This window comes from Haliotis rubra, unplaced genomic scaffold (assembly GCF_003918875.1).
Source record: "Haliotis rubra isolate DU_JTF1 unplaced genomic scaffold, ASM391887v1 Scf136, whole genome shotgun sequence".
In the NCBI taxonomy this organism is placed as follows: Eukaryota; Metazoa; Mollusca; class Gastropoda; order Lepetellida; family Haliotidae; genus Haliotis; species Haliotis rubra.
Window position 1 is genome coordinate 497,381 of NW_025765292.1, and position 22,754 is coordinate 520,134.

The window sequence follows — 22,754 nt, forward strand, 5'->3', positions numbered from 1 at the left end:
AAGGGTATTATCATACCCCAGTAATATAGATCACACTTTCTGTCACTGGTTTGTTCAATGGGGACATAATTCTTAGAGCCCAAGCCCAAATATCGCTGCTGCAACATCAGTGTTACTCACTGTTCCCTTATTGACCAGTTTCGAAAACTGCCAGTGTCACCTTCATGTTGAAGGTTTACAGGGGCCTGCTGTGAGGCACGTGCCCTGTCCGTTATCATCCGTGTGACAAATTGATGTACTTGAGATAAATCTGATGAGCTGATTAATACTTTGATGTCTCACTGACAAGAGATAGAGGGATAGCTAGGCCTGACATGACTCAACACGTGACATCGGTAATTACAACTGGACAAATCATCATCGCGCCAGGATGTATTGATCAGTCTTATCGCCTCAAAGGATCACAACAAGGGAAGCATATGTCTTGGCCTACATAATCTGCCATTTGACAAGTGAAAAATATTTATAATTCCTCATTTCTTTGTTTATCTACAAGTTTTAAGTCAAAACTAATCACAGTCAATAATAATGTTTTGTTTGTGTAGATGTATGCCGGATTCCCTATCCCCACAAACACAAGAAACAGCTCTATGCCCATGTAGGGTATGAGGATGCTTGCATCCAAGCAAAAACTTTATTACTTTTAAGATGTTTGATAGAATTTTTTAATAATTTTTCTTTTAAATAATTTCTTTATTTTTGTTGTTTTAAGTTTAATGGATAAATTGGCTTTCTGGTTGACACATTTTTCAAATTGCATCCAGACGGAACTCATGTGATTGCAATACCAAAATAGATCAACTGTTTCACGTTGGTTATTACAATAACCACATAAACTGCTGTCTACGTATCCCATTTTAAAGAGTAAAGAATTTGTTGGTAAAATATGGTGAAGAATTTAATATTGAAACCATTGCTGTTTAGAAATTTGCAGACATTTAGTTGGAATCACATCGTATTTTTGTCTGTCAGATTTCAGTACTTTTTCCCCAAATACCAATTCCCATTTTGTAAAATGTTGATTTTGTAAACGTTGAGTTTGTATAAGAGTTTCATAGTAGTATCAATTTTCTTGTACTGTTTTATGCAGATGTATGATATTAATTGGCAGAGGGACATTCAAGATTTGTTTTAAATTTTGGAAAACCCATTCCACGACAATATGCTTTGACAGATGCTACCACGCTGTTGAACTAGAAACTTAACATTAATGTCATAATGTTGTTTGAACTCTTCAAGGGTATAAAAATATCCATGTTCATTAATAACATCGCTTATAAAATTTATTAATTTACTTTGTCATTGCTTTAATGAGACAAGTCTTTTACCAATTGTAATGTAGCATATTAATTTCAGAGTTATCTACTTGGCTAACATTGTTTACAAATTGAACCAAGCAAAAGCAATAGTAAGAACAAGCAATATGTTTTTGTATCCATGTTTTTGGGTCATTCATTTTCGTTGTCCAGATATGTTTTCGAATATTCCTTAGCAGGCTTAATTCAAACAATTGTTTTGATTTTGTTGAATTGTGTAAGTAATGTCTCTGTAACATGGAAATCTTTTGAGCCTGTATGAGTTCTTAATTTTGGTGCAATTTATACCACCACCTTCTGTTTTGCAAATAATTTGTGTTCTCTTGATCTTGTCACGGTTGTTCCCATAAGAATTTGAATATTTTCTTTTAGAAAGGTTCTAACATTGAATCGTGTGTGTGTGTGTGTGTGTGTGTGTGTGTGTGTGTGTGTGTGTGTGTCTGGTAATGCTGAAAACAGGTGATTTAGCTTAGGTAATATGAGTGATTTAAGGATAGCATTTCTCCCAAGAGGTGTAATGTTGCTTACTGATGATAAACATTAATGTCTTGACAGAAGTGTTTGAAAACAAATCTCTAATAAGCAGGACCATAAGTTAAAAACCTTCAGACTGCCTGTTCTATCTATATGTAATATTAGGGATATTAAGTAAGTCTCAATATATTAGTCTTTTAGTGTGTGATTCGCCAAAATACTATGCAGCAAGCAATTAGATTCAAGGGTCATTAAATTTTATGCTTTTGATAGCACTAAGCTCTCTATAAGTGCATTCAATGCCCGCCTTGGACAACTTCATCATGTTTGTGATTGCTGTGGTATGGACATTTTGTTATTATCACAGGATAAAGCACTATACTTTTTAACTGAAACCACATCCCTGTAGATGAATGCTGAGCCCCACAATGCTCAGCCTATACTAGTCTTGAAACCACATCACTGAAACCACATCCCTGTAGATGAATGCTGTAGCCCCACAATGCTGTAGCCTATACTAGTACTGAAACCACATCCCTGTAGATGAATGCTGAGCCCCACAATGCTGGCCTATACTAGTACTGAAACCACATCCCTGTAGATGAATGCTGAGCCCCACAATGCTCAGCCTATACTAGTACTGAAACCACATCCCTGTAGATGAATGCTGAGCCCCACAATGCTCAGCCTATACTAGTACTGAAACCACATCCCTGTAGATGAATGCTGAGCCCCACAATGCTCAGCCTATACTAGTACTGAAACCACATCCCTGTAGATGAATGCTGAGCCCCACAATGCTCAGCCTATACTAGTACTGAAACCACATCCCTGTAGATGAATGCTGAGCCCCACAATGCTGAGCCTATACTAGTACTGAAACCACATCCCTGTAGATGAATGCTGAGCCCCACAATGCTCAGCCTATACTAGTACTGAAACCACATCCCTGTAGATGAATGCTGAGCCCCACAATGCTCAGCCTATACTAGTACTGAAACCACATCCCTGTAGATGAATGCTGAGCCCCACAATGCTCAGCCTATACTAGTACTGAAACCACATCCCTGTAGATGAATGCTGAGCCCCACAATGCTCAGCCTATACTAGTACTGAAACCACATCCCTGTAGATGAATGCTGAGCCCCACAATGCTCAGCCTATACTAGTACTGAAACCACATCCCTGTAGATGAATGCTGAGCACTACAATGCTATAACCACATCCCTGTAGATGAATGCTGAGCCCCACAATGCTCAGCCTATACTAGTACTGAAACCACATCCCTGTAGATGAATGCTGAGCCCCACAATGCTCAGCCTATACTAGTACTGAAACCACATCCCTGTAGATGAATGCTGAGCCCCACAATGCTGTACTGAACCACATCCCTGTAGATGAATGCTGAGCCCCACAATGCTGGAACCACATCCCTGTAGATGAATGCTGAGCCCCACAATGCTCAGCCTATACTAGTACTGAAACCACATCCCTGTAGATGAATGCTGAGCCCCACAATGCTCAGCCTATACTAGTACTGAAACCACATCCCTGTAGATGAATGCTGAGCCCCACAATGCTCAGCCTATACTAGTACTGAAACCACATCCCTGTAGATGAATGCTGAGCCCCACAATGCTCAGCCTATACTAGTACTGAAACCACATCCCTGTAGATGAATGCTTAGCCTATACTAGTACTGAAACCACATCCCTGTAGATGAATGCTGAGCCCCACAATGCTCAGCCTATACTAGTACTGAAACCACATCCCTGTAGATGAATGCTTAGCCCTAGTACAATGCCACATCCCTGTAGCCTATGCTAGTACTGAAACACATCCCTGTAGATGAATGCTGAGCCCCATGCTCAGCCTCACAATGCTGGAACCACATCCCTGTAGATGAATGCTGAGCCCCACAATGCTCAGCCTATACTAGTACTGAAACCACATCCCTGTAGATGAATGCTGAGCCCCACAATGCTCAGCCTATACTAGTACTGAAACCATCCCTGTAGATGAATGCTGAGCCCCACAATGCTCAGCCTATACTAGTACTGAAACCACATCCCTGTAGATGAATGCTGAGCCCCACAATGCTCAGCCTATACTAGTACTGAAACCACATCCCTGTAGATGAATGCTGAGCCCCACAATGCTCAGCCTATACTAGTACTGAAACCACATCCCTGTAGATGAATGCTGAGCCCCACAATGCTCAGCCTATACTAGTACTGAAACCACATCCCTGTAGATGAATGCTGAGCCCCACAATGCTCAGCCTATACTAGTACTGAAACCACATCCCTGTAGATGAATGCTGAGCCCCACAATGCTCAGCCTATACTAGTACTGAAACCACATCCCTGTAGATGAATGCTGAGCCCCACAATGCTCAGCCTATACTAGTACTGAAACCACATCCCTGTAGATGAATGCTGAGCCCCACAATGCTCAGCCTATACTAGTACTGAAACCACATCCCTGTAGATGAATGCTGAGCCTGTACTAGTACTGAAACCACATCCCTGTAGATGAGTGCTGATCCCCACAATGTACTAGTACTGAAACCACACTCAATGGTCATAGAGGAAACCTATCTGCTTTATATACTCCAGACATCACCTTTGAGGTCAGTCAGGTTAAAGGTATTGAAGTATTTCCCCTCTGATAGATACATTTGCCTTCAAAAACATGTATTTTAAACCACTGCTGTGATGTGACAAATTCCTTACTCAATGGGAAGGTAGTGGAAGCTCTTCACTCCGTCTTTGCCATATCCTTTATGCAGCTGTAGTCATTGATGCAAACCATATGAACTCAACTCCATATACTCCCGAAATATTTATTCTTCAAAACATTAGAAGTTTATAATAATAAAATAACTTATCATCACAGCAACATGTAAATATTAACAACAACACAATGCCAGCAACTGACACATGCTGACTTGAAAGTGACCCAAACACATTGCAATATCACAGATAATGAAACTTATTTGAAAAGACTCATGATAAATATGGTTTGAGTAATGTGAAAACTACTGGACTCCAAATATTGTGAAACATGTATGGTGAGAGAGTGGAGATACTCTCTTATATGACTGTTACTTTGGTATTGTCTGTAAACTTACGTGTTGGAACTGCAATCAAAAACTCTTTTGCCTTTTTCATTATCAGATAATTGTGTGCACACCCAGAAACCTACCTACACTATTGAATATAACAAACAGTAAAATCTGTTCTGTGTCGGAAATCTTATAAATCTTTTCAAGCAGTTTTTATGAGGCTAACAAAAGAATGCTGAAAATAGAAACTAAATATAATGACATTTCATAAAGGTATGCAGCCTTACTTCAGGGATGGTGTAACTTACAAGTTACTAATTGGAAAGTTGAAAAAATATTTTTCATTCTTTTCCCTGGCTAATTGCATTGAAATTTATCCAAAGTTTAAGGTAAACCATTTTGAGTTGGTGTCACATGACTACATGAGTTATTTATTCATGCTACACTGATAAAACATAGGAAGGTAAGTGTTTCCATACATTTGGAGTTTTGGCAACATTCATGTACTACTTTTAACATGATGACAATGAATCAACAACAACCAATATATACAAGTGTGTCACATGACAGACAGTGTGGATGAAGGTTCAAGGTCATTAATACACAACATTCTTCATGCACCCTGTATAACAGAGGAGGGTCAACATTGGACCAACTAATCAACTAACATCCCTGTAGATGTGACAGTGAGTGTTACAATTAACAGATCTTGATACAAGCATTTTGCAGGCAGCAAATTTAACTTGCCATCAATATTTGAATTTTCTCATGTGATTTCCCATTATTCATAATCTAAGATATAGCTCTGTATATCCAACCACTTTGATGCCATGCTAAACATTTCATGGAAATAGGAAGCTTATTGCAAGTATTTTCAAACTAATCTTTGGAGACAAAATCCAGGATTCTCTTCATGGTTTGATATCTGCAGAGATGCCAACTCCACACATTGTCTCCATGGTTTGATATCTGCAGAGATGGCAACTCCACACATTATCTGTCAACTGTCTCACTGTTCTGGATTGTCTCTCACATGCAAAAATGTACTCTGTGTTACACAGACAGAATACTTAATTCAACTAATATCAAAATATTATTTCATCAAACATAACCACATTTACCGCTAGCTTACCATGAAAGCTAAGTTTATTGCAATCATTGGATACATAACACTACTAAACAACATGTGCATGCATAAACCAGCTAGGTTTGGCGACAGTCTATCGGTATTGACATGGCAGAGGTTGTGCTTTCCTTGTGACTGCTTCTCTATAGGGGGGGACTCAGTTGGCAGTGTTTGGCCAACTCTTTCATATGAGTAGTATCAATTGAAAGGTAATGATTACAATGTTACAGTTTCTTGCAGGGCTCTAGTGACATTGCCTGCCAGCAGAATGACAATGGGCACATCACAGTCTAGCACCTCTCCCCTAAAATGACAAACATTCTGTACATATTTCTACCTCAGTTCTACATGAATGGATTTGAGTTGCTCTGTCAGTGATGATATGAGCCTGGCCCCGAGTTGTAACCATGGTGACCTTGAAAGTTGGCACGCCCATGACCAGATGAATGACTGCCTCTCTGTAGAATCATGACTGGTGAAATTCCTCCTCTTTGTGAAGAAGGCAGATGATGATGCATCATGGGGCCCATGTAACCCATTTGGTGGTTGTACCCATGCTGGAAGTGGTTTTGATTGAACATTCCCATTCCATGATGTCCACCCACAGGTCCCATATTGCCATGAGGAACATAATGACCCCCACCACCTCCACCACGCGATTCTGTTGCTGCTGGTGGTGGTTGTGGCCATGACCTTGATAATGTCCTTGACCTCCATGAGAACCTTGGTAGTGACCTTGCTGACTAGTGGGAGTGTTTGAGCTGTGTCCTGATCCCTGGCTGCTGGTGGACGAGTTTGATCGGGTGAGGGATGCAGAACTGGAGGACTTTGTGGCAGTGCCAGGTGGACCAGACTCTGCCTGGCCATCACTGTCACCACTGTCTTTCTGCTCAGGCATATCACAGTCTTTGCTCAGGAGCTTTGGTGGAGCTGAGTTGTTATGCTTCAGGATGACCTTGGTTCCAGAAGATGGGGACGAGCGCTTCTGGTAGTTAGGATACTTGTCCCAGAGTTTCAGGAGAGCTTCTCCAACACTGGGCTCAATTTCCTGGTAGAACATAACATTTCATACTCATTGTTTGCATTTCAAATCCAAAAGGTGGGAGAACACAGAAAATGTGAGAGTTTGGTTTAATGCTCGTATTTCAGTCATCTCACAGAGCATGTTGGGGATAATGTTGAATATCCTTACAACACTGATACACCCAGCGAGCACTGGAACATTGCTAACCAAGGATAATAATGGGGAAATTTGAGAATCAGATTCCTTTGAAAACAAATATTGAAATTTTGACTTTTAATAAGTAACAAGTGATTTTCGGCTTATATCCAGGCATGCCAATGTAAATGAGGATTCAAACTCTGACAGGATTATTGTACTGTTGCATGCGGCCTTCAGGTCTCACTACCACATATCTCTTTCCTTCTTCCCTGACAGTCTGCTCAGAATTATTTCCCCAATCCCACCATACGTTTTCATTGTCAGTGTAGTACTGAGGCATAAAGTAAGTGTGAAGCGTCTCAAAAGGAGCAGTTGCAAGGTCAAGTTCATATTCAGTCACCGTTCATTTGCAATAGCATAAAAATCCACATAAATTGCTAGATGTGATACATACAAGTGGGGGGCTTAGTGTTTGTGACAGCTTTTCAAACTCAGGTGTATTTGTATGAAAAGAGGAATGTCATTATTATTGTCAGAACTTTTTTTTTCTGATTATGGTGATAAAGACACATTATGACCTCAACTGACCTCAAGACAACTGATAACTGACTATGCTATAAGAAGTACAGGAAATTGTTGTTCAAGAAACTCCAAGGAAATGTCAGTAATGTAATCTGTACCTGGCCATCCCTGCTGACCTGGACCTTCTTGTTCTCATTCCAGGGATTGGTCAGGTGGTGTGTGCTCTGGAAGGGGATCATTGCCCTGCAACATACACACTACAGCTTAGTCGTATTTTATCATGTCCGCATCTTACTTTTTACACTGCCAGGAGGGACATGACATTTGGGAGACAGTCATAACATAATCTGTCTGTCTAGGAGGGACAGGCTGGGAGACAGTCACAACAGCTAGGAGGGACAGGCTGGGAGACAGTCACAACAGCTAGGAGGGACAGGCTGGGAGACAGTCACAACAGCTAGGAGGGACAGGCTGGGAGACAGTCACAACAGCTAGGAGGGCCAGGCAGGGAGACAGTCACAACAGCTAGGGGGACAGGCAGGGAGACAGTCACAACAGCTAGGGAGGGACAGGATGGGGAGACAGTCACAACAGCTAGGAGGGACAGGCTGGGAGACAGTCACAACAGCTAGGGGGAACAGGCAGGAGACAGTCACAACAGCTAGGGGGGACAGGCTGGGGAGACAGTCACAACAGCTAGGGGGACAGGCAGGGAGACAATCACAACAGCTAGGAGGAAACTCACCCTGGCTTACAGCAGAACACAGAGCCAGGAACCAAAGATAGCAGCAACACATACTGCTTACTGTCATATATGGATCTTGCACACAAGAGGTGAACAGTCCACAAGTAACAAACAACTAGATTTATTCAAAATCCAGTAAAATCACAGGTTTTCTAATATATATCAATAAAAAGGCTACATACAAGGAGAATAAGTCATATTGTTACATACATTTCACGCTAAATACCAATGGACAAAGGATAGTAAAATGCTAACCTCTTGACCCACTCAATGGCAAAGCTACCACTGAGGCCAGGTGAAATAAAATCTTGTGATTTGTCTTTCCGGATTTCGGACAGCATCTTGGCATAACCCTGGAAGTGACCACTGCCTTGTATGGAGAAAATCAGGTACACTGTCTTGCCATCCTACAACAGACAACATACAGAACAGGCATCACCAGAATACCGTGAACTTGTCTGAACAATGTCAAACAGAATCCTAACAAACTGGACTGTTCCTACATACACATGTCAGTAACTGATATGGGATGCTAGCAGTCGGAAGAAGGGGAAAAGTCCACACTGACCTGGAAAGCCTTGTTGAGTTTCTTCTCATTGCTGACAGATGTGGCCCACAACCCCTTCTGCAGGGAGATGTCAAGGTTCTTCTGGTTGTTACACTTCATCACAAACAGCCTGCAGGGGTGGGAGCTGGTCCCCCCTGGGTCCCTCTCTGCCCACTTAGAGGGTGAGGAGGGCTGGGGGGAGGGGCATGGGGTGCTGCCGGCACTGCCCTTCAGGCTGTTGGCACTGCTGTTGCTTGCTGAGTTGCTGTGGACGGAAGATGTCTCCAGTCTGTCTTCACTGGTCTTGCTGCCTTCTGAAACAGACAGGCATGGATAGCTCCCTTAGTGTTCTAAGAAAACAAAACTTATTCTACCATGAACCTGGAAACTACTGATTCTGACTGGTCAATCAAAGGTATCAACTGCAAAAACAACACTTCTGATTTAAACAGTAAATTGGAGACCTGCATCACTGTGGATGCTAATATTAATAGAAGAGTACCATACTGCAAGGCATACATAATTCAGTATACAAAACACTTTCAATGTTGGTAATCTATGCAAATGACATTCTGCAATGTAAAAATGTGCAAATACAAGACCATATTTCTTCAGTTGCAAATTCAATTTAGCGAGGTGAAGTCTACAGTTAATTTTGCTCTATATCGAAAACACAGCATTATCTACAAATTGGGTGAATGAACAGAACAAATAATCAACTGTCCTTCAGCAAAAGACCCATACATGAATCAACAATTCAACACTGTAAATAGCCACATCTGCGGCATAACTCAACTTTCACTCAGTCACTATTATCTGTGAGTTATTGATAAGATGAACAAACACAATTTAAAATACACCCAAATAAGAAACATTTTACTGATAGACAACTTAAATTCTTTTAATGAAATGTATAATGGACAAAAATAGTTAGGGATATATGTAAATTTTGAAATTATGAACAATTATCTATCTATTCATTGACACACTGATAAAATATCAATCATAAAAATACCAATATCCCTAACTTATTTTGTCCAGTATATTAAAAGAAAAACAGAGCACAACTTACTGAGGTTGATTTCCTTTCTCTTGGGCGGAGTTCCTGGGTATTTGCGGTTGTTGTACTTGCCCTGGTTGTCATCAGCTTCGATGTAGCCTCGACTGTTGCCTGATATCATCATCGACTCAGCAGCTGTGAACACAACACAACACAACACAGATCAATGCTCAGCATAGACCAAAGTGTGCCCTGCAATATGACTGGTACATAAATGTTCTGAAATGTCCTGGAAATAGTTTGTTTCTTTCCGTGTAACAATATTACCACATTCAACTGGGTGACATTATTATAGTATTCCTCACATGAGTTTGATTGTCATTCATCTGAACAAATCTAGTAGAATGTAGATTTTGTCCACTTTTGTTGAGGTAGGTCTTTATCACAGAATGAACCAGGTCATCAAAACACTTAAAATGACCTCATGTCTTCCCAGAATTTGAGTGCCACTGAAAGACAGTAGGATAATATACATACTCAGATTTACAGCTATTGAGTAATAATGATTATGTGCTTATTCAACAGGTGCCATATGTGCTTAGATTTTAGAATCGTTTATTTTTAGCAGTATGGAAACACGGTTACTGACGATATATTCCTGCTATATCACAGAGACAGTGATGAGTGTGGAGATCTTACATCACATCAGCATTATTTCAGTCACACAGAGAAGAGATACTGCAACTATTTTCTAGCTACATCACAAGTACAGTTTCTGCAGCTATGTCACAGAGATATGGTTAATGAAGCTGTATTCAAGCTTTATCACTGAGATCTGTAATCAGAACCAGTGATAAATGTTATTACCAGTGTCCGATAGTGCCAACACTTTGCCAATCAGATCAACAACCTCGGACACATTAAGTCGTCTCTTGTGCCAAACATAGGGTATGTGAAACCTATTTTAACCCAGAATCCCAGAGTTTAACCTATTTAGAGTTTTGTAGACTTACACATAGGTCTGGGTCTTTGTCCGATACCAGCTGGTTGCTGCAGACCCTGAGACTGCTCCTCATTGGTCAGGACATTTATCACAGCTCGTACAACGGCCTGTAACAGAGCAGCTGGGTGTTACTAAAGGGTCACACAGGCCAATAGATTGTGTATCCCTACAGTGAGATCGTGTATCAAACAGCACTAATATGGTTCATTACCTGTGTCATCTGTAGTCACCAAAATATTTTGCATTTCGTCAACAAGAAATTATTACAGTATGATCACTATCCCATGACCTTAGAATTTGAGGTGTTTCCTTCAATACTGATTTTCTACAGCGGGTGCAACAAACAGGATGCAATATAGCTTGGAGAAAGGTAGGATAGCTCCAGAAAGAAAATACTACAACCCCAGGTTTTAACTTAGTCTTGCTGAGTATGTTTTAGATAAGAATACAAAGTTTCATTCATGTAACTTCAGCAGTTTGAGGTAACCTATCCCAATTGCAGCCACATGTAACAAGGGACATAACTCTGTAAAAGGAAATAATTTAAGAAAACTCATTGGAGACTGTGGTCTGTAACATCAGTAAATAAATTTTCATTTCACTGACCAAAGAAAATATGTTCCTGGTGAGAAGTGGACAGAAGGATTGAACATATGCATTTTCCAATATTTACCTCATCCATTTGTGACCATGGCCACTTGGGTCTCAGTTGCTTTCATCCCTGGCCCGACGGCTGGAACAGACTGTTACTACTTCTGTCTCAGTTGCAGCACTCAAGTTGATCCCGACTGTGGGACAAGTGTGTCAGTACTCATTACTACCTGATCTGGTCAGTCAATGTCAGTGTTGTCAGTGTTGTCAATGTACCCATTACTACCTGGATCTGGGTGTTGTCAATACTCTTGTATGATAAATTCAGTCAATTGAAGTTGTCAGTACTCAGCTACTACCTGATCTGGTCAGTCAACAGTGTTGTCAGTACTCATTACTACCTGATCTGGTCAGTCAATGTCAATGTTGTCAGTACTCGTTACTACCTGATCTTATCAGTCAATATCAGTATTGTCAGTACCCATTAGTAATGGATCTGGGCAGTCAATGTCTTGTATGATAAATTTTGAAAGCGATCAAGTCAACTGCAACTACACAACAACACACAAACAGACATTGCCACATAATACAATAGTAATGATAATGAACAGTAACTAATGCTATTACATATATTCTGATTTCTCTTTTTCCTCAGAATGCATCATCATACATATCTATACAGATACCTATATAGCAGGATTGCATTTTCTCAGATGACTGTATTTGGCATCCCCAACAAACATTCAAACACTGTCCATAAATACATGTGTGAAAACATTTTCCATATTCATACAAATGGCAGAAAGGCAAGTCCATTGTATGATTCAACAGTATCAAGAATCAGTACCACATAGTGATGACACCAGGTGGTCATGAAAGGGTGTCCTGCCTCCAACCTGTCCTAGCCAGGTGTGCTCACCTCCTTGTCCAGCCGGAAACACAGCCAGTCGTCCAGCTGCAGGGTGGACTTCTTCAGGTCCTCCTTGTCTTCACCCTCACTGTCACTGCTGTGGTCAGCGTACATCCCATCGCCAGCCTCATCTGGAAGTAACATGGGTTACAGCATCTGTTCAGTCATATAATCTTGTTTTCCTTCCTTCTGATGAAGGACAAGACACCATAGTAAGGACATGACCGAGTCCCTTAATCATAGTTTGACTCCTAAATATTCAAATCATGTAAGCAGAACTTCTACAATCTAGACACATATAGTGAATGGCAAGGTCATTCTATACAGTGTTACTGAAAACAGGAAACAGCTGTGTGAATGACGAGGCGGCAGATAACATGTTTTGTTCCCTTGATGAGAGTCCACTGCGATTAAGTACTGATGATATGTTCATAATGAGAACATCCACTTAGTGATTGAGTGAGCTGGGTTTGAACAGTTTTCCAGTTATGGCATGTAAGCTTGAGGTGTAAGCAGGGTCTGAAGTCATTCAGCTGTGAGATGTTTACCACTTTAGGGAAGACCCAGGAGCACAGAGTATGGACAGCATGGTGCTCACAAACCTAGGTACACAGGGTTCGAAATACCCCATATATTAGCATGCCATGGCACGGTAAATACTGAAATGACACGGCTAAAAAAAAATTTCGGTGCCCTTATGACACACCTAATTTTTGGGAGACATAACTCACATTTAGTCAATTAATCCCCAAAACAATTATTTTTCTCAAACCTGAATAATGCCATACATATTTGAATGCTCATAAACCCATTTCTTTATTTAACAATAAATTTCAAATGATCATCATCATTGTCATTTATTCTAAAAACATGTGGGCACACTTGATTTCCGAAAGGCATACCTAAAATATTTGTCTGGTGCCGTAAGGCACACTTAGAAAAAAAAGTATTTCTATCCCTGGTACATAATATGGAATGCAACTTTGCACAGCAAATTTTGTGTCCATGCAGACTTAGCTACCTGTGGGACAAGTCTACACAGAGTAAAGTAGAATGTAATATATATATACTTTGGCAGTAAAAACAATTTCCACCTACGTTCATGGATGCCCTCTGCCTCCCTTATGGCTTCCGTCGGCAACTTGGATGGCCCAGCAAAGATGGCCACAGCAACAGCTGAGAGGACGGTGCAGCACTTGGCACTGGCCATTTTGTTGAAGCGCGTCATTTCCTCATAGATCAACCAATCCCCCTGGAGCATGCGGACAGACTTGGCATGGGTGGATGCCCCATTTACCCACTCAGTGGTGGGGGCGGGGCTCAGCACAGACTGGCTGTGGAAACGCACCTTGGACTCTTTCCTGAAATGGTAGAAATATTTGACTGAAAATAAGAACAAAATTATTACACAGCTAGAACAAGTGACGGAGAAGTTCAAAACTAGGAAACAATAGATAGAGTGTTAGGAAACTTAAAATACAGTAGTAATTGAGTAAGTGTAAATGGTCCCTGTTATATCTGGGTAAAACAGCAGCCAGACTTGCCTCAAACAAGTCAGATGAGGTGAAATGAGGCTTAATGTTTCATTCCAATACCTTATACAAGCACTGGTACTGGAGACAACATGGAACTCAATGCAGTGCTATCATGAAGCCTTTAAGCAGTAAACTAATCAATATCAACATTCACAGTCAATCATTTGAAAATGTAAAGTGTATTACCATAAAATATAATGGTATGCAAGAGCTGTAAAAAGAGTGCACATTCCTCTTGCCACATAACGCTAAGTGTTTGCTTACTGAGTGACCACGACATTCCTGTTCCGGTCCACACAGGCAATGTTTGGGTACATCCCTGCACACAGTGCTGCCTTCACCACGGCCCAGTTCTCTGAGTTAGTGTTCAGGTCTCGGATGTCACCGCCACCACGGGCTCGTACAAACCCAGAGGCTCTCAGCTGACCCAACAACTGAGTTCTGTAAAATAGATGTTCATATTTACTGCTTTAAGTATTTTGGGTGATAAGATTTCATGCCCTGGTTACTTCATTTGCTGATGACAATGTGTCAAGTGTGACAACCTCTGCGTTTATAAAGCATTAAGCCAGGTGAAAAGCCAGTTAAAAATATTATTGCTGATGACAATGTGTCAAGTGTGACAACCTCTACGTTTATAAAGCATTAAGCCAGGTGAAAAGCCAGTTAAAAATATTAATACATACGGGTGAACTTTTTTACCTGAAGAAATAGAGATGTTGTATAACTCACAACTCATTGTGTAAAGTTAATATCACAAACAATGAGCAGGATAAAATATGAGCTGTTGTAGCCTGAGTATTGTGTAAAGTTGATATGGCTAACAATGAGCAGGATAAAAAAAAGAGCTGTTGTAGGGTCAATATTGTTGTCATCCTTAAAGTAACAACAATTTACCTCATTCCAACTATCATCTCCATGCATGCCGAGGAGAGGAAGTTCCTGTCACAGAAGGATCTCTCCCAGCCCTCCGTCCGAGCCTTCTGCCATGCCTGGAGACAGACAGTATCTGACAATAGCTAGATGTACACTATATATGACACTTGCATACACAGCAGCAGTTTCTGACAAATAACTAAACTGATCAGCTCTGAAAATACAAAACCACCTCGCATCACACACATATATTGCAAGGGTTTCCATTGCCAGTCACTATGTCAAGAGCATTCCGTATCCCACAGGCAATCTGAACAAAGCAAAAACACAGGAGTCTACAAAAGTATCTGATGTGACAGTTTTGTATAAACCTGCTGCAAGACAAATTCCCTATGTGACTAAACTTAGTTGCTGACTAGATGTATGACACAACCAGTGTTCAAAATAGCCACTGGCCCGCTAGCCCGTGGCTAGTAAAAATCCAGTTGGGCCAGTAAATCTTCACAGTCACTAGCCCGACTGGCTACTGAAGTTTCAAGGGGTCATTTTGTAAATACATGTATATCACTCTCTCCGAGTTGTTAAGTTATAATACACTTTTAAATCATGCAAGATTATGGCCTGATAAAAATGTTCATCATATTAACAGCTAACTGATGAAACCCGTGTCTACATTCAAATTTCGGGCCAGTGATTAATTTTGTGGGCTAGTAACTTTCAGGCATAGCTAGCCCATCTGACTTGCAAAATTTGGAAACTATTTGGCACACTGGACACAACAATACCTGGAAAGCTCGTAGGAGGGCCATGTGATCACTGAATGTTCCTGAAGCAAACTTTCTTCGTGCCATAGCTGCAGATCTCTTCTGGTGAGGCTGCGACGGGAGAGTGACTGCAACAAAGATGCACAGCATGAAATGGAAGGAGGATCTTGAGCATATACAATGCCATATTTTGTTCAAAGCCAGCCGTCAGTGAGTCCATAATCAAGATTGACAACACACTGGACCTTGAGTTCCAACTTTGTCTAAAGGTAACCAAGTGTTTCATTAACAACACACTAGGTTTATCACTCTAATTAACAAAATAGTTTAGTTTGCTAAATACTTGTTGTCAGTGATCACTTTCAGTAGTAATTTAAGGCAAACTGCATTATGGAAACATAAGATGAGCTATCCTCCAAAGAGTGGTCGAGATGTTGTTGGTACAGTTTGAGAAACCATGTATCTGTGTAATGAAACTTGAACAGGCAGAACACCTGTTGTTTGAGTATCTCATGGCAAGTTGTCCAAAGGTTACTTCATTAATGCAGGAAAAAGGCCCAAGTGATGGTAATGACAAGTGACTGATCAGTACTGAAGCGAATCTAGGTTACAAAATCCAAAATGAATGATAGCAGCTGGAATGTGTGTTGTCCTGGACAACTGCGACCCTGATCCCCCTGTAAACCTATTGAGTACTCACATGGATCCTTGTAAGCCAGAGCACAGACAATGGTGAGGATGGGGTCAAGACATTTAAGCACCACTGAGTACAGAACCATCTTGCCCAGCCGGGGCTCCACGGGGAGGTCAGTCAGATGATGGCCCAGCTCGGTCAGATCCTCCCACGTGTCCAGAGCATCCATTTGCTGAAACCAAATGTAAAGTAATGACAGCATTTTACAGGAACCTGGTTAGCCAAACATCTACATTTCTGATGGGATATTTACTGAAGTACTGAGCCAATAATATCATAGAAATTCCTTTGATATATATTAAATTAACATACAACCATTCAACAACACTAAAGTAATCTCAAGTCCAGCAATTCTATGAAAAAGTATTGGACATATGACCGCTAGTGTCAAAACCTAATTGCAAAATGTGTACATAATTCCTCGTTATTCAATTTAAAATGACTACATATCATATTTTGGACTGGGCCTGAAAATGTATGCACATACAATCCTGGGCTGTTAGAAGTACACTCACCTTCAGGAGTTGGACTGCATTCCTAGTGACCAGAAAAGATGGCGGTTCGGGACACTTGGCAAGGAAGTCAGCGATGCTCATGTTGACAGGGGCCAACAGCTTGGTGTTGAGGCACAGCTCCTAGAAGTGAATCATCATACTAGCACCACAGAAATACAGCAGGCTGGGGAAACTTGTGAAAAGCACAACATAGTATAACCAATGTTGACAAAAACGGATAAAAAGTTGACTTGGAAGAATCTTTTTATCTGTATATCAAGCAGTTTCAGACAGAACAGAATAGGTACATTCATATTAATATTTTAGTGTCAGGTTACAAATTAGTTTCAGTTCAGCTGCCTTTAACAAAGACTACCTGAAGAGGATATCTGAGGATTTCTGGTTGCTGGTACTCTTGCATACTGCTGTAGCGAATACGGCTGAACATGTGATAGCAGACCCCGGGCCGACATCGACCAGCTCTGTAATAAAACAAACAGATAATGCACTTCTCACACCAAACTTTCAAAAAGTCTGAAAGATGGTTTCCACAACTGATAGAAGGCTATTATCTCTTACAAGGTATCATAATTCAATCAATAGTAATAAGAACCCTTTGGGGGATTCCTGCACAGAAAGGACCTTAGTTCCCAATGCTAACCAAAGAGCTGACTTATAAGCACAGGAGGGTCAGACTTTAGGACCAAACTGCTTTCTTGTCATGATAGTTGCTCGTGCTTTCCACCATTGGTTTGTGAAGTTCAGATTCAATTTCATTCATGAAGCATTGGGCTATTTCTGGAATATTGTTGACTGAGGCAAACAAAAAACATTCACTCACACATGCTGATATCAATATACACAGGTGAGGATATCTTACCTCCCTTTCCTCTGCAAACAACTGGCCTTGGACACCCAGTTGCTCTTAAGCATAGAGCATGAAGACAGAGCGTCAAATGATTTCTGAAGATAAACAAAGTACCATTAATATATGCTCAACATGCTCAAAGCATAAAAGTATATAATCTGAGGGAGAACATACATTGACTGGTTCATTTGAATGAGTGAATGAGTGAGTGAGTGAGTGAGTGATGGTTTTACGCCGCTTTTAGCAATATTCCAGCAATATCACGGCGGGGGACACCAGAAGTAGGCTTCACACATTATACCCATGTGGGCAATAGAACCCAGGTCTTCTGCATGATGAGTGAACGCTTTAACCACTAGACTACCCCATTGCACCTCATTTGAATGAGTTCTGAAACACTTGCCTTACTCCTGTCCTTCACCATTTAATGTTCAGTCTTGCAGCTCTAAGATTTCAAACATATGCCATAAATGACAAAATACTTTACCTCTTTCACCTTTCCTGAATCGATGACAAAGACGACATCATTAACTGTGACACTTGTCTCAGCAATGTTGGTGGATAGTATCTGAGGATAGATGTTTACATATTAAACCACAGTTAACAGGTTCATTATTGCAGAATTTATATGAAACAATGCAAACAAAAGTAATTTGTGAAGCACAACAAGTTTAGACATTTTGTGGCTACTACTCTGACACATCAATAAAGATGAGTGGGTAAGTATGGTTTACGCTGCTTTAGCAACATTCCAGCAATATCACGGCAAGGGACACCAGAAATGGGCTTCACACATTGTACCGAGGTGGGGAATTTAACTAGGGTGTTTGGGGTGACGATCCAACACTATAACCACTAGGCTACCCCACCAGCCCTCAATAAAGATGCTCTAATTATGTAATCAGTATGTTTATAAATAAGTTGTCCTACAGTTACCACACCTTTGACGATATCCATGTCTTGGAATCAGCAGGATCAGATATAACTGTGAAATAAATAGGTAACAGATGAATCTACACACACATAGGGTTGTAATGCTAAAAACTGCCATCAAGGTATAAACTGTCACTGACGGAGTCTCAGCACTCCTTTCATATAGTGCTAAGACCCCGTCAGTGACAGTGTACACACAGATTCAAGCATCACTCACAATTTTGCGTACGCCCTGCGGTGCCATCTTAAAGACCTTCCTCTGATCGTTGGACTGTATGGATGAGTGGAGTGTATACAGCACATACCTGGTGATGGAAGACAACTACATACAGTAGGTAGCATGCCATATCTGGATACACATGTGACAATCACTGGGAGCTCATTTGTACAATAACAATCTCTTACACAAACCTTGTTACATTAAAGTACAATTTTGTATTACAAATTATATAAACCTTCAAATTACACATAGTAAAACTAAACCATTTTACATATTACTGAGCATAATACACATTATTCAAATAGATATTATTAGGTTGAAGTTAGTATATTACCTAAAACTTTCAAATTTCTTGTCTTCAGCTATGATATCCCTGAGAGTGACAATATCATCATATCCAGGTAGGAAGACTAGTATAGCACCTGGAAGTTATAAATAATCAGCATGAAAATACACTAAGACTGAACCTAAAAAATAGACACAATACTTACAAAAACAGACCCCAAGTATTGTCTCAGAAGAGCTTACACAATTCATTGAATTTGATCTTTGAAATATTATTTAAAAAGTGCCTAAGACAGTCCCTTTTGTTGCAATGTAGTAAGTAAAACCCAGAAAGGTTTCAGCTGAATCCATTTGTTTTGTGGGATGAAGGGCTAAACCTACAACTCTGACTAACTACAGGCAACAGAAAACGTACCATCACATCAGCTGAGCATAATCTTTTTTGAACATTCAGATGGTGGAGCTATAAGTTGACAATCAAATTTCTGATCCTTGTCATATACTTTCCACTTACGTAAGACCAAATAATTTACTTGTTTTATTGAAACTGCGATCAAATATTTATCCAAATTGCATTCCTATAAAAAATGAGGGTAGAATAATCAAATTCATTGCTATTATTGACATAAAAACCTCATGGATATTGGTTTATTCTCAACAAACAGCCAGTAGATTACCGGTTATGTAAGGTGAGGTCAACATAATGGGAAAAACATTGTGGACTAAAAGGATGAAAATCAAGGTGTTTTCGCTTGTTTTCAGACAGGCAAATTAATGTATCAATTGAGAAATGTTCTGCAACCTTTCTAAACACCACTACTGATATACTTGCCTTCCTTCTTTGATGACATTATAGCGTATATAAGTGCAGAGATGAGGTCCGTGTCAACTTTCTCATCATCAAAGCTGTGGTGGTAGACATTGAGGATTTCACGGTCTTCAGCCGAGACAACTGCATCTTCCTTCCCATCCTCACTGGCACTCCCACACTCAATGGAGGCACTTGAACATAACAGGAGGGCAAGTCACACATAGGCTAGCATCAAACATGGCATGGTAGGGGAAATATGACATGCCATGTTGGCATCAGTTTTAACATCAATTATTCATTGACTGTGATTATATTTCCATCAACAATCTCATGATTGCCATTCATACTATTAGTCCGAATCAAGGTCAATTGCCCTTTGCTGAAAGAGTATCCTTAACAAGGATTTCTTCAACCAAGCTAATAAAGTTTTTAACTTTTCAACTGTAACTTACACATATGCCTCAAGCATTTCAACAATGTCATTTCTATTGAATTTCTTGGCCCAATCAAGGGCTGTCCATTCATTTGATGCTCTGACATTGATGTTGGCGCCAAGGTTAAGGAGTTGCTCCACAGTCACAGACAAGCCCCGCCCTGCTGCTATCATCAGGGGAGTTGCACTCGTCTCACTGTGCTTGTAGTCCACTATAAGAAAGGTGAACAATCATGTAACAACATCAAATGTATCATCCATAGTTAGAAACAATGTAAAAATCCTTACAAAGGTAAACAAACTCTAAAACAACAAAGATCATACTGTCATAGGATATGTCATTTGTTATTCTAAATATTTATAAATCATGTGTTATGAGAGTGTGTTTTTGTCATTTGTAATTTGTAATATTACATTGATTAAGTGATAATTATTATGGGTCACAATGTTTAAAGTTTTGAGTGTGGGTTTTGGCTCGCACCTCGCATCATTTATGTTCAATGGCAATAGTGTTTTTAGCGGTATGCCTTTTTTATAGCACTTCAGAGTTGCCTCCCTTGGCTGGCTTTATTTTGTTCTGACTTCCGGTCGTATGTTCGAGAAAATCCTTCATCGTTCTGAGAGAATAATGAGGGAGCCTAGCTTTGCTAGAATGCTCGAGAACTGTGTAAGAGCTATAACAAGGCTGGTTGTTGCGTTGTGTGACGGGACTTTTCACATGACTGGATTTATGTGCATCTGTCTGCCACTGTCAAGTTGATCAACATTCAAGACTGCCCGTGCTTGCCTATTCGTCTACTGTCATTGTAAACAACCTTCAATCAGTATAACTGTTCTCACTGTAAATGTCAAGACTCTGGTGAGTTAATATTCTATATTTGTGGCCCAACATTTTAGATTTGTGACTCAATTGCATTGTACTAGATATCTGTATTGTAATTCCTTGTAGCTTGCTCATTGTTTGCTCAATATATTATTGAATATTTTAGACTTGTCTGTGTTCTATTTTGCTGGTACAAAGGGGACTTTTAAACCTTTGTCACGGATAATTATTAACCATAACACATGTTATCACCAACTGTAGACGAAAAAGTATCTTTATAAAGGTGAAGACCTGACAGACTCACCACTGACATTCTCTGCCATTATGAGATGGAAGATTTGTGAGAAGACCTCTTCCTCCCCTGACAACCACACCTCACTCAGCAGCTTGTCCATCTCCTTCACAACCCATGGCTCAAGGTCCTCCTGCTCCTCCCCCAGCTGTCAACAGTAGGATACACTCTATAGCAACAACCCTCTCCTCCCCAGCTGTCAACAGTAGGATACACTCTATAGCAACAACCCTCTCCCCTCCCAGCTGTCAACAGTAGGATACACTCTATAGCAACAACCTCTCCTCCCCAGCTGTCAACAGTAGGATACACTCTATAGCAACAACCTTCTCCTCCCCAGCTGTCAACAGTAGGATACACTCTATAGCAACAAGGATACCTCTCAACAACCCTCCCAGCTGTCAACAGTAGGATACACTCTCCTAGCAACAACCTACACTCCCCTCTCCCAGCTGTCAACAGTAGGATACACTCTATAGCAACAACCTTCTCCTCCCCAGCTGTCAACAGTAGGATACACTCTATAGCAACAACCCTCTCCTCCCCAGCTGTCAACAGTAGGATATACACTCTATAGCAACAACCCTCTCTCCCCAGCTGTCAACAGTAGGATACACTCTATAGCAACAACCCTCTCCTCCCCAGCTGTCAACAGTAGGATACACTCTATAGCAACAACCTTCTCCTCCCCAGCTGTCAACAGTAGGATACACTCTATAGCAACAACCTTCTCCTCCCCAGCTGTCAACAGTAGGATACACTCTATAGCAACAACCTTCTCCTCCCCAGCTGTCAACAGTAGGATACACTCTATAGCAACAACCCTCTCCTCCCCCAGCTGTCAACAGTAGGATACACTCTATAGGATACCAGCTGTCAACAGTAGGATATAGCAACAAACCTATCCTCCTCCCCAGCTGTCAACAGTAGGATACACTCTATAGCAACAACCCTCTCCTCCCCAGCTGTCAACAGTAGGATACACTTCTATAGCAACAACCTCTCTCCTCCCCAGCTGTCAACAGTAGGATACACTCTATAGCAACAACCTTCTCCCTCCCCACTGTCAACAGTAGGATACACTCTATAGCAACAACCTTCTCCTCCCCAGCTGTCAACAGTAGGATTTATACAACAACCTTATAGCAACAACCTTCTCCTCCCCAGCTGTCAACAGTAGGATACACTCTATAGCAACAACCCTCTCTCTGTCAACAGTAGGATACACTCTATAGCTGTCAACAGTAGTCAACAGTAGGATAC

General features: G+C 40.7%; 1 protein-coding gene across 1 annotated transcript in view; it reads right to left on the bottom strand.

Moving 5' to 3' along the window:
* Positions 1-4,621: 4,621 nt before the first annotated feature.
* LOC124268090 (3'-5' RNA helicase YTHDC2-like) overlaps positions 4,622-22,754 on the bottom strand; it is a 48,405-nt gene continuing 30,272 nt past the window's right edge. Inside the window, exons 13-36 of the mRNA XM_046703109.1 lie at positions 22,475-22,602; positions 22,123-22,329; positions 21,504-21,639; positions 20,396-20,588; positions 19,965-20,134; positions 19,182-19,269; positions 18,845-18,932; positions 18,182-18,262; positions 17,707-17,789; positions 17,203-17,308; positions 16,848-16,967; positions 16,339-16,504; positions 15,660-15,766; positions 14,896-14,990; positions 14,263-14,439; positions 13,562-13,824; positions 12,473-12,594; positions 11,636-11,677; positions 10,973-11,069; positions 10,032-10,154; positions 8,981-9,273; positions 8,668-8,819; positions 7,826-7,910; positions 4,622-7,031 (exon numbers count right to left, since the gene is read on the bottom strand). Of these exons, the coding sequence (XP_046559065.1) occupies positions 6,501-7,031; positions 7,826-7,910; positions 8,668-8,819; positions 8,981-9,273; positions 10,032-10,154; positions 10,973-11,069; positions 11,636-11,677; positions 12,473-12,594; positions 13,562-13,824; positions 14,263-14,439; positions 14,896-14,990; positions 15,660-15,766; positions 16,339-16,504; positions 16,848-16,967; positions 17,203-17,308; positions 17,707-17,789; positions 18,182-18,262; positions 18,845-18,932; positions 19,182-19,269; positions 19,965-20,134; positions 20,396-20,588; positions 21,504-21,639; positions 22,123-22,329; positions 22,475-22,602 (3,653 nt within the window). The 3' untranslated portion in view covers positions 4,622-6,500. The remainder of the gene's footprint in view (positions 7,032-7,825; positions 7,911-8,667; positions 8,820-8,980; positions 9,274-10,031; positions 10,155-10,972; positions 11,070-11,635; positions 11,678-12,472; positions 12,595-13,561; positions 13,825-14,262; positions 14,440-14,895; positions 14,991-15,659; positions 15,767-16,338; positions 16,505-16,847; positions 16,968-17,202; positions 17,309-17,706; positions 17,790-18,181; positions 18,263-18,844; positions 18,933-19,181; positions 19,270-19,964; positions 20,135-20,395; positions 20,589-21,503; positions 21,640-22,122; positions 22,330-22,474; positions 22,603-22,754) is intronic.